Here is a 15,548-nt window from a genome sequence, read left to right on the forward strand (position 1 = left end):
CTTTTTATTTCTTTCTGGAGTGAACAAAACTTTTTCCCCTCAGAAACATTCTAAATGGAAGTGCGCCTGCGATGACGTCACAGTTGTAAGCCTCTGAAAAACAATTACTTTTTTTCATCTCGCTCATGCCCTCTAGTGTTGTTATTGGATGTAACGCTTCAATATTTTTCTCTGGGCTACATTTGCCTCTTACATCCTCTGAATCTTCTGAAAGCGGCCTTCGGAAGAAAAAGTTTGGACACCCTTAGGTTATTTCAAAGAAAACAACAACACTGTTAATTTTCTTATCTCATTTAATTTAATGAATTATCGTAATTGGAGTCATACCAGCGAGAGCAGGAAAAAAAAAATGCATACATCTACTTGACCGTTTAAATACATTTACAGTTGCTGCAGGGTGGGGCAAGAAGGGGCATACAGAGATGGGCAATGCTGAAAAAACACAGAAACGAACAAATAAGTGTCCTCCGGAAAACAAAAAAGATCACTTCATTTTTTTCCAATGAAAGCATTTTTTTCTCCAAACTTTTTGCACATATTGCAACAAAACAGTCACAAACAGAATCCATAAAACTCAACGTCACCTTCGGAGCTCCATCTGCACACCTTTAAGACGCTTCAACATCAGCATTCAGGTCAGTCCTTGCATTGCTCAGCAACACATTAGCGATGCTTGACACCAATTAAACACTGTAAATAACTAAGAACTACAAAACATGAATTTATTTGTTTCTTCGCCGATGAATGAGGAAATGACTTACTAAAATCCCTTTTCAAATTACAAAATAGCCTCTTTTATTTGAGAATCGATACATGCTTGTCATACATGACTTTGTTCTTATTTATTATGGTCATGTTACATGTACAATTAATGGTTAAGAACTTGTATTCTTATATTCGTTTCTCTATATAGTGATATTTGTTTGAATATAGTATATATATTAAGAGGAAAAGAATGACTAGCAGTAAGGATGCTCGGCTTGTTAAGGGGTCTGCCGTCCATGCACGTTAGCAAGAACAACACGTGCAGCAGGATGTGCTGGCCACATGAAAACAAAAGCTAGAGATTCTTTAACGCATTTTGTTGCCATTGATGGTGATAGATGTCCAATCCATTTCAACTGAGAAAGGCTGGCAGTGATCATTTGCTGCCAACCTCTCCCAGATTATTGTACAGTGGGGCAAATAAGTATTTAGTCAACCACTAATTGTGCAAGTTCTCCCACTTGAAAATATTAGAGAGGCCTGTAATTGTCAACATGGGTAAACCTCAACCATGAGAGACAGAATGTGGAAAAAAACCCAGAAAATCACATTGTTTGATTTTTAAAGAATTTATTTGCAAATCATGGTGGAAAATAAGTATTTGGTCAATACAAAAGTTCATCTCAATACTTTGTTATGTACCCTTTGTTGGCAATAACGGAGGCCAAACGTTTCCTGTAACTCTTCACAAGCTTTTCACACACTGTTGCTGGTATTTTGGCCCATTCCTCCATGCACATCTCCTCTAGAGCAGTGAATTTTTGGGCTGTCGTTGGGCAACACGGACTCTCAACTCCCTCCACAGATTTTCTATGGGGTTGAGATCTGGAGACTGGCTTGGCAACTCCAGGACCTTGAAATGCTTCTTACGAAGCCACTCCTTTGTTGCCCTGGCTGTGTGTTTGGGATCAGTGTCATGCTGAAAGACCCAGCCACGTCTCATCTTCAATGCCCTTGCTGATGGAAGGAGATTTTCACTCAAAATCTCTCGATACATGGCCCCATTCATTCTTTCTTTTACACAGATCAGTCGTCGTGGTCCCTTTGCAGAAAAACAGCCCCAAAGCATGATGTTTCCATCCCCATGCTTCACAGTGGGTATGGTGTTCTTCGGATGCAATTCAGTATTCTTTCTCCTTCAAACACGAGAACCTGTGTTTCTACCAAAAAGTTCTATTTTGGTTTCATCTGACCATAACACATTCTCCCAGTCCTCTTCAGCAGGGGGACACGTCAGGCAGTGCAGGATTTGAGTCCCTGGCGGCGCATTGTGTTACTGATAGTAGCCTTTGTTACTGTGGTCCCAGCTCTCTGTAGGTCATTCACTAGGTCCCTCCGTGAGGTTCTGGGATTTTTGCTCACCATTCTTGTTATCATTTTGACGCCACTGGGTGAGCTCTTGCATGGAGCCCCAGATCGAGGGAGATTATCAGTGGTCTTGTATGTCTTCCATTTTGTAATAATTGCTCCCACAGTTGATTTCTTTACACCAAACGTTTTACCAATTGCAGATTCAGTGTTCCCAGCCTGGTGCAGGTCTACAATTTTGTCTCTGGTGTCCTTCGACAGCTCTTTGGTCTTGGCCATAGTGGCGTTTGGAGTGTGACTGACTGAGATTGTGGACAGGTGTCTTTTATACTGATAATGAGTTAAAACAGGTGCCATTAATACAGGTAACGAGTGGAGCCTCGTTAGACCTCGTTAGTAGATGTTAGACCTCTTGACAGCCAGAAATCTTACTTGTTTGTAGGTGACCAAATACTTATTTTCCACTTTAATTTGGAAATAAATTCTTTAAAAATCAAACAATGTGATTTTCTGTTTTTTTTTTCTTTTTTCCCCACATTCTGTCTCTCATGGTTGAGGTTTACCCATGTTGACAATTACAGGCCTCTCTAATCTTTTCAAGTAGGAGAGCTTGCACAATTGGTGGTTGACTAAATACTTATTTGCCCCACTGTATATCAGTGATGAAATAATTTAAATTCACAGCAGAAGGCTGAGAGAGCCAAATGTGGCTCTGGAGCCGCATGTTGCAGGTCCGATTGGACGTCTGTCATTATCATTGGTACAGAAAGTGTTAAAATGCAGACCCAGTATCAGTAAGGCCATTACGTGGCTCCCCCCCACCCTCCATTTGTATGTAAAGGTAATTCCATTTAGCACTAAAGGTGAACTATTCTATGCAACATTCAAAAGGAGAGGGTAAAATTAGGGAAAGTAGTGCTTATCAGGGATGAAAACAGACAGATATAAAGAGGGTCAAAGTTTAGGAGTCTTTGAGAGACAGAGATATGAAGCAAAGTCGTGATCACCCCGAGTGTGCCTCAAGGCGGTGAGTGGGTGGATGCTGAACAGGCTTGCGATAAGAGCATCGGTGATGCATGTTCACAAACCCTGCTTGGCCAGAGCGGCAGTGACGTCCTCAGCTAAGGTGGCTAACTGCGGCGACTCCAACATGTTGAGACTGCCGGACGACGAAAGGTGGCTGTCCCTCTGGCGGTGCGGGGACATGGAACGAGAACGGCCCGGCGACCGGACGATGATGTCTGCTCCGTGGTCCACTCTGGCCTTGGCGTGGTCCCGGAACGTCAGTCTGTGGCTCTCAATCTAGTTGTAGTGAAATCATAATAATACTTTTGAATGACACTGTCAATGATGTACTCATTTAACTGAGAGCCGTTTTAAATATCTTGTAAAATTATAAAGCTAAACACAGAGGTGGGTAGAGTAGCCAAAAATGTTTACTCATGTAAGAGTAGCGTTACTTCAAAATAATATTACTCAAGTAAAAGTAGCCATCCAAAAATGGTACAAGTAAAAAAGTATTTGTTGAGAAGAATTCTAAAGTGATGAGTAACATGGTGATTAACTGGTTAAAATGTCTGTTTGCTTGTTTGTGTGTTTGTTTGTTTTTAAATAACGGTAGCCTATATTTTTTCTCATGGCATGAGTGCCATCTAGTGGAGAAAAAACATTGTTACCGCTGAACGATATAATGGAGTCACGTGGTTATTAGAGGTGGGAATCTTGGGGCACCAAACGGTTCGATTACGATTCAGAGGGTAAGATTCGATTATAAATCGATTATTGATGCCCTCCCAGCTGTTAGCTGCTTTTAATGTTTCGTACATTAGTTACAAAAATTGTACAAAAATCCTCCGGGGCTTAAATATATGACTATTTCTGGATCAAGTTAACAGTTCAAAATAGTAAATAAAATACTCAAGTCCCCTTTCTGTATCAGCAGCTTTAAACTACATTCAATTAATTTAATGCTGTGAATCAACCGTTAAAGTTGTTAAAATCCCGTTATTCCATAATTTCCTTTCTCTCTACTTTCGACATGTGAAAGTTTTAAAACTGTTTTATTTAAAGATAGATTCAAGTCAAGATTTTGCCGATTTAGGAGTATTTAAGATAAAAAGTTAATTAGGTACACTTGGAGTTTACTGCTTTAAGATGGCGGCTGTTTACTAACACCGGCGAGTCTGTCATTTCGCATCTAGCTCTATATACATGTGATATCTACCGTAGCATTATGTGGGCATAGTTTGTTTCCTATCTAGCGGCATGAGTTGAGCATGATGTTTACTTTTGGTCCGTTCCTCATTAGGTCCCGACCGCGCTGGCTGTGTTTTAGTTCCACTTTACTTGGCATATTTCAATAATCGGAATTTGGATGTTTGTGAATCGTTCTCGAATCTTCCACGGCCGAATCGCGAATAATCTAAGAAATTTTGCACACCTCTTGTGGTTATTGTTGCAACGTCTCATTGGTGAAAAAGAGGCCACTTTTACACGACAGCGATCATACAAGAATACTCAAGTAATGAGCAGTGTTGTTAATAACGGCATAATAATATAACGGCACTACTAGCGGCGTTATTTTCTTCAGTAATGAGTAATCTAATTAATTACATTTCTCATCTTGGCAACGCCTTTACCATTACTGAGGCGGGAAAGGCGTGCGTTACTATGTGTTACGGTGTTGGTTGACTGACGCGAGAAAAGTCTGAAAAAGACGGACTCACGGAGACGAGAGAGCAGAGCAGGAGTGGGGAGCAGGCTAGGGAGTGTGACGCCGTTGCAAACGCGATGCTACAATGCTAGGTGGCTCCAATAATACCTGACTGTAGCCAATAGCCTACAAACTACGTCCACATGATGCTTCGGTAGATATCACATATATACAGAAGTAGATGCAAATGATAGACACGGCGGCATTAGCAACATGTATAATAAAGAACTAGATGCGTTAGTAAACAGCCGCCATCTTAAAGCAATAGACTTCTCAAGAAGGCTCTGCCTTCCTAGCAAACGTCAGTAACTTTTTATCTAGAATGCTCCTAAATCGGCAAAACTTAATGCACTGATACAATGCAATGCAACTAATGCAATAACCAGAGCAATTTTAACAACTTTAACAGTTGCTTCACAACATGAAATGACTTCCGCACATAGCAAAGTTTACTATCTAGTTATCGCACTATCCGCAATACCCCTGTGTCTAGTTAAGTTTAAGGTAAAGAATTGGGCTGGGGCCAATTGTCCCAAAAACCCTTTAAACTTCACATTGTGTGACCTGTTTTGTTTTTTGTGTTTTTTTTTAGAAAAAAAAAAAAAAAACATGAAAATGATCACCAGTTACTTTGCAAAATAACTAATTACTCTTACATTCAGGTAACTTAGTTACTAACGCAATTACTTTTTGGGAGAAGTAATTTGTAACTGTAATTAATTACTTTTTTAAAGTAAGATTAACAACATTGGTAATGGGTAACGTTGTGAGTAGCTGCTTATAATGTCGGATTTTTAAAAAAATAACCGTATATTTTTTTCTATGCACATCTTCATCTATATGAACTCTTATTGTACTCTCCTATAACTTATTACATTATCATACTAGGCCAATAAGATGACACAAGAATCATCAAATTCAGACCAAAACAACACTATGAAACATCACCCGCCCAAAGTGCAACATGGTGAACCGCTTCAGGCTGTAATTAGAGTAGTGAAATGTTGACTATATCGTTGTATAATGTTGAATGCAGTAAAGCCGTGTGCAAGGTTGCTGCTTGAAGACATGTCTTCATACACTCTCGGACTGTCCAATTGCACTGACGTCATCAGTGGGTTCACCCTCTTCACTGACAGATATAATGGAGCTATATTGTCACTGAGTGTTACGGATTACGGAGGTCAGTTGTCACTCAAAGCTCACTGAGACGGACACTGTTGGCATCAAATGTAACGACTCTAGTGCTGCCCAAAGTAGCAGAGTAAGAGTATTGTTTCTTCTCACAAATCCACTCAAGTAAAGAGTGGTAAAACTACTAAGAAGTACAGTTTCTAAAATAGCTACTCAAGTAAATGTAACGGAGTAAATGTAATGTGTCACTACCCACTCTAGCTACACACAGTAAAATAACAAATAAAAATTCGAATCAACCTATTTCATTTGAATTTTCAACTTTTGATGGAAAACAAGATCACTGAATTACTTATATAAATTCAACCAAGCAAGATTCAAACCTAGACTACCTTAATGACAGCACAATGTGTAGACAACTGAGCTAAAGACTAAACTGAGCTGTGATGTTGCCAGTACACTCTTTAGAAGGCATCAGGACTGATTTCTTACTTAGAAATCTTGTTTTGGCTTGAAATGTGATAATTCAAGTAAATACAGTACTACATTTAGCTTAAAAACATGAGGAATACTGAAAAAAAAAAAAAAAAACATTACTGAAGAAAACAAGTATTTGAATTATGTCTATTTATCATTTTAAACATGAATTATAGGAACTTGATAAAATATTAGACCTTTTTGTAGATTGCAAAAAAAATAGCAAGCTCTTACTGTAACACGTCCTCCTCCTGGAGTGTGGTGAGCATTATCCAATGATCCCACTTTGGCTTGGGCTTTGTCTTTGAAATCCAACTTCACACTCTCAATACGTACATTACCACCCCCTAAACATAGGCAAAAACATAATTTACATTTTGTTTGTTTAAGCAAACAAAGAATGCATGGTATTATAATTAGGAAATTTTCCATGAGAAACCAAATCTAATCTCAAACAGGAAAAACACGACCAGAATACAGTACAATAGAACTATGATATAAAACACCAGTAGATGGCGCTCCAACACCTCAAACTGTCAATGAGGTAAAAACCAAGGGGATTTGCTTTAAACTCCATTATTGGCAATCTGTAAAAACAGGTCTACACAATATCCTGCAGATTAAAAACTAGCAAATAATTACAGAATTTCCTTTCACGTCTGATTGATTATAGATCCAAGTAAATAATCATGTGTGGGTGCAAGTATTGCACCTTATTCATTAAATACTTAGCCACATTCAGTGTTATCATCTTCAAAATCACAGATTCAGACAAAGCTAAACCAGATCCATGGGCGTTACCATGGGAGGGTGTCAGGGGTGGGCAGTGCCCACTCACCGACACGCTCTGCCCACCCACAGAAAACTGGATGTAGTACTAACGGCAGTCTGGGCACCGCGAATGGTATCTCATTCATATAGTACTGGTGTGTTCTATGTTGGTTTTGTTCCTAGGGGGCGCTACACACATTTACGCATATTTTGATTTTTTTTTTTTTTTAATACATTTTATCAGGGCTCAAAGCGTCGGCGGGAAAAAGAATGACTGCTAGGGGGCGCTACATAGTGCAACGATTGCACCTGTCTTGACCTGCCTGCCGATTTTGGTGCATTTTGAAGCATTTTAAGGAGGTCAAATTGAGCTCAAAGGGGCTGCGGAACAGAGAATAACTATAAATGGTAAATGGTGTTATACTTATATAGCGCTTTTCCACCTTAATAATAATAAAACCGAGGAACCACAATAGGTTACCTAAAAAAAAAAAAAAAAAAAATCGTCACCTGCATGTCCATACTGTTCAGTTATGGATGTGTTCTAAGTCAAATAAAATCAAATCAACTTTTATTTGTTTAGACCAAATCAAGACAACAGTTATCTCAAAGAGAAAACAAAACCTGTTTTAAGGTCCTACTCGAGCATTGTAGGTTTTTTTTTTTTTTTTGCCCACCCAGGTAAGACTAATGCCCACCCACACCTGGCATCCTGGTAACACCAATGTCAAGAGCTTTTTATATTGTGTGTGATATAATATGTTACCTGGGCGATGATGAATGTTGTCTAGAGAGCCACACTTCGAGGTCACATGACTCAGATCAATCTTCTTGTTTTGTATATGTACCTGTAAAAAAAAAAAAGAGAGAAATCAGAGCAGTCAGGTCAGAGGACTGACTAAAGTGATCAAGTAGTTATAATACAAAAAGATGGACATAGTCTATGTGTTTGCTCTCCTGGCTACCATTCTCTTTTAAATTAATTAATGAAATTAAAGAAATGTCTTGTGTTGTGTATAGTGGTATCTCCAAGATGGAAAGAGGTGTCACATGTCACAAGTGTTCTTAACCCACTCTGTACTTGAATTAGCTTTAAGTACTCTACATTTTATGAGGCCAAAGCTTTAGCAGCTGTTACTGTGGCAACCCACTGCTGTGAAGCTGAAGTGAAGCTTGGCAAAATAACAGGACTGTTTAACGGGAATTCAGCAAAGATCATTATGAAGCATTGATAAGCAGAGAGCAGATATAAGAGTGACAGCCAAAACACAGCACAAGCACGCCAAGGAGACAAACACCAAAATGATGACATTTCGTGACACAAGACTCACATTGCCACCTCCTGCTGAGTAGCCCCTCCTGTCCAACGACCCACACCTAGACTGAACATGGCTATAGTTCAGCTTAACACTGGGGATGAGAACCTGCAGGATGGAGGTGAGGAATGAGCTGGGAATGGGTTTTAGTGGGCTTTCTTGAATCCACATTCTTCAAAATGCCTCATGAATATACGTCTCTGGATTCAGTCAATTACAGTAAATTATATATTTTTTTGACCTCTCAAGATATCATATCACACTGCAACATGATAAGCCTTGTTAAAGCACTGTGCATGTACTGTAGCCACCCTTACAAGACAGCCATAGCCAGACACTATTCATTTAACTTGCAGTGATGATAAAATGTTAGTACGCTGCAGTGCTTAATGGCTCTTGAAGCTGCAAAAGAGAAGAAGCAGGAGTGAAATGCAGACACAGAAATCTGGTGCAGCTTGAAACAACGAATACATTTCAGCCAGCACAGGAAAAGCAATGGAGCCACACTGATAGAAAATGGATACTGTATATTGAAATAAAACGAGGGTGCCAAAGAGTAGAAGGGGAATATTCAAAGTCATTTCTGATGCGATTTAGTGAGTAGGGACAATAAAATAAGAGTTGACTCCATGACAAGATAAAACAAAATCTAACATGTGTAACACCCCAAAACTTAATGAAAGGCCGCAGTATTCCATGCCCTTTTACTACAGTGGGAGATCATCATACAGACATCTGAATACAGCAGGCATTCTTTCCATATACCTGTAGAAACCTCTTCTTAAAGGGATCCACCGATAGAAAGACTTGTAGTTCTTAGATAAACGTTATTATGAGTTAAAATAATTTGATATTGAAACCCCTCTTGATGTTTTCGTTTTTATACATTTTATAAAATTAGTTTAACTAGTAGGTCGCCATTGTTGTTGACATCGCAGGGCAGTGACGTCACTGGGTTACGCTTCCGGGCTTCCAGAGTAGGACTCTAGCGACATAAACATGTCATCCATTCAACCCTTTGAATTAGAACCGGAGAGGAACATTAATGAGCATGATAGCACTGTCGACATTTCACAAAACGAGCAGCAAAAGCAAAATGAACAGGAAAGACGGGATGAGACGAGAGTAGGACATAACCGGTGTTCTGCCAAAATGCGCTACACCGGCGAAACGTCCAACAACGGGCGAATTTGACACCTAAAATACCACCGTGCGCTTTCAGCTTGTTTTGTCTAGATGCATACTGACCGAACATACTAAAGATGCCGTAAAAAAATACTTAAACGTCGTAATATCAAATAAAGGTGGTTTAAATTTACTACTTGACTAATGTGTTTAACAAATCAACAATTTGCTTTGAAGCTACCACAAGAAAACACAATGGTTAAAAGTATGAGAGGGAAACACATGCAAAAAGTATTTTGAGGCAATGAAAAGGTAGCGAAAGACTCAGTAAAAACAAATATATTAAGTACTTGCTGCTTTTAACCGATGAGTTCATGTGTTGGATGTCTCGCCGAGCAGAAGGAATTGCAGTAACCCGGTAGTATTCGTCGAGTGACAGTGGCAATCTACGCCATCACCCTGAGCATCCATTGCAGGTATAAAAACATGGCGCCCGCCGTAGGTCAAAACATGTACTAAATATTATAGATTTTAATCAATGGAAATATTTTATGTGTTTTTAATAACATATTTCAGTAAAAGAGAACAATTGTGGCTTATTAGAGCCTCCAAGTCTTAAGTCCGAGGTTACTTTAAACACCAGTTTATTTGCATGTTTGTGACAGTGCCCCATGTGCAATACAGTAGCTACATTCAGAAACGGTGAGAACAGTTGTTGCACTTATGTGTGTTATGTTGCATTAACCCGTTGGCTTTCATTGACATTGCTAGATGTCCAATTCATTTGACGTGGAAGAAGGGAAAGAAAAATGAATATTCATTCATGTGCTGCAAGCTCTCCCAGTTAAAATGGATTGGACGTTCACTAATGACAAACTCATTTATATTGTCGGCAGAAGGATGAAAAGAGACAAATTAATTCACATATAGCATCATCAGTGGTACTTAAATAGTTAAAATGTCCCATGCTAACAAAACGGTAACAGTAAGAAAATAACACTACAGTGATCCCTCGTTTTTCGCAGTTAATGGGGACCAGATCCTGTCGCGATACGTGAACAACTGTGAAGTAGCGCACCCCCCACCAAAAACATATACATACATATATGTATATATACATATATATATATATATATATATATTTTTTTTTTTAATTTATCTATTTTTGGTGTGTGTGTGTGTGTGTGTGTGTGTGTGTGCGCGTGCGTGCGTGTGTGTGTGTGTGTGTGTTCAATGTATTTATTCAGATTTAGCATTGGAAAGAAATAAAATAAATAAATATAAGACATGTTTTTCACTCTTTTTCATATGTATATATTATATATATATTATATATATATGTATTATATATATATATACTATGTATATAGTATCTAATATGTATATATTAGTATATAGTATGTATAGTATATAGTATATAGTATGTAATAATTATGATAAGTCTTAAACATGTTACTGTCCCACCGAATTATTTTTAAACAAGAATAAAGTTCTGTACTGTAGTAGAAAAATGCTTGGCTTTATCAAATGCTTCCGTTACCTCCCTTGGCTGTGACTCTTGGAGTGACATGTGGAAATTACAAACTGCTCAAGATCACTTTTAACAGGTGGCGTTTATTGCCGCAAACACATCACACCCGGCAGCCTCGAACGTTGCCACACACACACATTCATTTCAGCGCGCGTTTCTTTATACTCCCGCCCGCGCAATGCCCACACAGAGCCTGTCTGCTCCAAGGCAGCACTTAATTGCTGTGGCAACATACAATGAGTTGCCACAGCAACTGCTTAACAAGTCAAACAATGATTGACACATGCAGCGCTTTGAAGCCCAGGACTCTGGCAAGATCAAACATGAACATCTGTCAACATTGTTAACTTTAACAAGCAACTCCAGTGCACGTGCACTGCCTGCCTGGAGAGGGAGCGAGAGCGTCGGCTCAGGACAGCTCATCTGTATTTTTTTTTAATTGAAAAAACATCCGCGACGGACTGAGAGCACGAAGTTTGAAGCGCGAAGTAGCGAGGGATCACTGTATAGTGTAGTGTAGGGCAAAATGATAAAACATTAGGGTTACACACCACTTATAACTAGTCAGGAGTTTTGCACATTGGAAAATCTATGTCTAGACTTCAGAGGGTGACTCATCTGCTTCAAGGAAGGATCACAAGGGAGTGAGAGGATTAAACAATGAACGCTACATACGTTGCCTCCACTGGGAGGTTGCTTCAGATTATCCTTGGAGCAGCATTTTGATTGTATGTACCTGAAGTCCAGCTTCTGGTTTAAAATTTGATTCTACAAATAAACAAAAAGGATGAAATGGGAATGAAAATGCTTATTACTACAAAGAGGGAATTAATGATGATAACATACATTATATTGTATATGGACAGCACTGCCTAGTAAAGTACAAATTAATTTTGAAAGAAACTATCTTATGGTAATATAACCAACATATCATTCTGTCTAAATGCCTCTACAGTATCTGAATAAATGCTTCAATTTGTCTTTTTATATTTTTTTGTACTCTTATTTTTTGTTTAACAGTAAATCAAGCTTGGGGATCGTGGCTCCAATCCCAGCTCCAGCCTTTCTTTTGGTGAGTTTGCATGTTTTCCCAGTGCTTATATGGATGTACTCCGGCTTCCTCCCACATCCCAAAAACATGCATGTAAGGCTGATTGAACACTCTTAATTGTCCCCTGCGATTGGCTGGCAACCAGTTTGGGGTGTACCCCACCTCCTGCCCGGAGTTAGCTGGAATAGGCTCCATCACCCCAGAAGATGAATGAGTAAATCAATCAAAGAATAGGCTCCTTTTACGCCTGGATCACTGTAATTATGTATTTTTCTTCCGCATAAACATGACTCCATGCGAGACTTTGAGCTTTCCTCATTTAAAACGTATAAGAGGACCCACTTTAATTGGCAGCAACTTCAATTGGGTGGCTATATCCAGTGGGGCAAATAAGTATTTAGTCAACCACCAATTGTGCAAGTTCTCCTACTTGAAAAGATTAGAGAGGCCTGTAATTGTGAACATGGGTAAACCTCAACCATGAGAGACAGAATGTGGGAAAAAAAAAAAAAAAGAAAATCACATTGTTTAGTTTTTAAAGAATTTATTTCCAAATTAGAGTGGAAAATAAGTATTTTGTCACCAACAAACAAGCAAGAATTCTGGCTGTCAAAGAGGTCTAACTTCTTCTAACGAGGCTCCACTCGTTACTTGTATTAATGGCACCTGTTTTAACTCATTATCGGTATAAAAGGCACCTGTCCACAAACTCAGTCAGTCACACTCCAAACTCCACTATGGCCAAGACCAAAGAGCTGTTGAAGGACACCAGAGACAAAATTGTAGACCTGCACCAGGATGGGAACACTGAATGTGCGATAGGTAAAATGCTTGGTGTAAAGAAATCAACTGTGGGAGCAATTATTGGAAAATCGAAGACATAAAAGACCACTGATAATCTCCCTCGATCTGGGGCTCCATGCAAGATCTCACCCAGTGGCGTCAAAATGATAACAAGAACGGTGAGCAAAAATCCCAGAACCACACGGGGGGATCTAGTGAATGACCTACAGAGAGCTGGGACCACAGTAACAAAGGCTACTATCAGTAACACGATGCGCCGCCAGGGACTCAAATCCTGCACTGCCAGACATGTCCCCCTGCTGAAGCCAGTACACGTCCAGGCCCGTCTGCGTTTCGCTAGAGGGCATTTGGATGATCCAGAAGAGGACTGCGAGAATGTGTTATGGTCAGATGAAACCAAAATAGAACTTTTTGGTAGAAAACAGGTTTTCGTATTTGGAGGAGAAAGAATACTGAATTGCATCCGTAGAACATCATACCCACTGTGAAGCATGGGGGTGGAAACAACATGCTTTGGGGCTGTTTTTCTGCAAAGGGACCAAGACCACTGATCTGCGTAAAGAAAAGAATGAATGGGGCCGTGTATCGAGAGATTTTGAGTGAAAATCTCCTTCCATCAGCAAGGGCATTAAGGATGAGACGTGGCTGGGTCTTTCAGCATGACAATGATCCCAAACACACAGCCAGGGCAACAAAGGAGTGGCTTCGTAAGAAGTGTTTCAAGGTCCTGGAGAGGCCTAGCCAGTCTCCAGATCTCAACCCCATAGAAAGGAGGGAGTTGAAAGTCCGTGTTGCCCAACGACAGCCCCAAAACATCACTGCTCTAGAGGAGATCTACATGGAGGAATGGGCCAAAATACCAGCAACAGTGTGTGAAAAGCTTGTGAAGAATTACAGAAAACGTTTGGCCTCCGTTATCGCCAACAAAGGGTACACAACAAAGTATTGAGATGAACTTTTGGTACTGACCAAATAGTTATTTTCCACCATGATTTGCAAATAAATTCTTTAAAAATCATACAATGTGATTTTCTGTTTGTTTTTTTCCATATTCTGTCTCTCATGGTTGAGGTTTACCCATGTTGACAATTACAGGCCTCTCTAATATTTTTAAGTAGGAGAACTTGCACAATTAGTGGTTGACTAAATACTTATTTGCGCCACTGTACCCTTAGTAGTGCTCATGAAATGACCAAAACCTGATCTATCCCACTAAAAGAAAATACTGCGCTTTTAGTCCACTCTTTTAAAACACTGGCTCTGCCTCATTTATTCCTTCAACAGATCCACTTTGGGTATAATCGCAGCCTATTTTATGATGATGCGCATCAAGAAGAGTATGTCTATATGTTATATATGTTTTATATTCAACATTGAGTACTAGTTAAATATTGACCAGCTCTTTGGAGAAGTATGCAGTTTTTTGACAAGATACTGAAAATATGGAAGCATTTGGAAGGCCATTAAAATCCATCTGTACAGTGGGTAAAAGTATTAGTTTACTTTGTTAGAAGTGGTGCACTTTTATCTCACTGGACCAAATGAGACGCGAATATTTACTTTACTCAACAATTTTTTACAAGTTTGTTGCCATGGCTTTTTCCCTATGTAAGATCTGCATCATATTGGCTCGTCTTTTCTTTGTACTACCTCGGGACACATCGCAGCCTTTTGAATTGTTGTGCATATTTTTAACTCAACATTTAGTGACTGCCAAGGAAAATATAACCGCTAATTAAAAGCCTCCATGAGCTGCCTTTAATTGCTGTGGTCTATCACTACACATTTTATCTTTAGGCAGTGACCTGATTTTATGGATTGAAGCAGGTTTTAGCAAGTCTAATTACAATATCTAGTCACTGAAAATGTCTTTAGTTGTCCCTACACAAGCTTGTGAGATCCAGTTTTACACCATTGCAAGCCACACATTAAAACCAACTTTGTATTCTGCTCTTGTATTGTCTCTCATTAGGCCAGCCTCATTGAAATGCAAATTTTGTCACTTAAAATCTCACGTTATAAGTCAAGTTATTTACATATTCATTGAGATGAAATAGCTTTAATCGTACGAGTAGAATTTGCATACTATTAAATAATGATAAATGGTGTAGTGGTGTACCAGCAGGCCTTGGGTCCAGGTCATACTGTGAGCCGCTGACAGACACAAAGTAAAGGAGATGACGCGAAGCACTGAGTTCCAGATCCAGGACGAGGCCTTGTGATTGACCTCAGCTGCCATTATTTGCTCTTTGTGGGTCTATGGTGACAATGACAGGTGGCAGGTCAGTGGCCAGGTGAGGCCTTCTGGAGGATGTGCGGCTAGCTCTCTAAGGACCAACCAGGAGTTACTAAAGGTCAAAGGGGGGTGATGACTACACTCTAAAAGTGAAATACAACGCCTTTATTATGCTCATCGTGGAGGGAACAATATTCTGTTATACAGTGAAAATACACAGAATTAAATTTTTCTGATGTAGTAGAGAATAAAAGCCAATATTTCCAGGAAGTGGCCGCCCAACGTGGGGCCAGACATTTTATCAATGCCGGTCAATG

At 39.5% G+C, this 15,548-nt stretch overlaps 1 protein-coding gene across 6 annotated transcripts in view; it reads right to left on the reverse strand.

The window, feature by feature from the left end:
- Nucleotides 1–2,665: 2,665 nt before the first annotated feature.
- LOC130926717 (microtubule-associated protein 2-like) overlaps nt 2,666–15,548 on the reverse strand; it is a 120,045-nt gene continuing 107,162 nt past the window's right edge. For 4 of the 6 annotated variants that reach the window (XM_057851823.1, XM_057851820.1, XM_057851819.1 and 1 more), the window contains 6 exons: nt 15,115–15,252; nt 11,816–11,908; nt 8,500–8,592; nt 7,935–8,016; nt 6,632–6,744; nt 2,667–3,375 (listed from right to left, as the gene is read on the reverse strand). In XM_057851823.1, the coding sequence (XP_057707806.1) occupies nt 3,154–3,375; nt 6,632–6,744; nt 7,935–8,016; nt 8,500–8,592; nt 11,816–11,908; nt 15,115–15,252 (741 nt within the window). In that variant the 3' untranslated portion in view covers nt 2,667–3,153. Of the gene's footprint in view, nt 3,376–6,631; nt 6,745–7,934; nt 8,017–8,499; nt 8,593–11,815; nt 11,909–15,114; nt 15,253–15,548 lie in introns of all 6 variants that reach the window. The other 2 variants (XM_057851817.1, XM_057851821.1) reach the window with 2 other exon arrangements.

Source organism: Corythoichthys intestinalis, chromosome 12 (assembly GCF_030265065.1).
Source record: "Corythoichthys intestinalis isolate RoL2023-P3 chromosome 12, ASM3026506v1, whole genome shotgun sequence".
In the NCBI taxonomy this organism is placed as follows: domain Eukaryota; kingdom Metazoa; phylum Chordata; class Actinopteri; order Syngnathiformes; family Syngnathidae; genus Corythoichthys; species Corythoichthys intestinalis.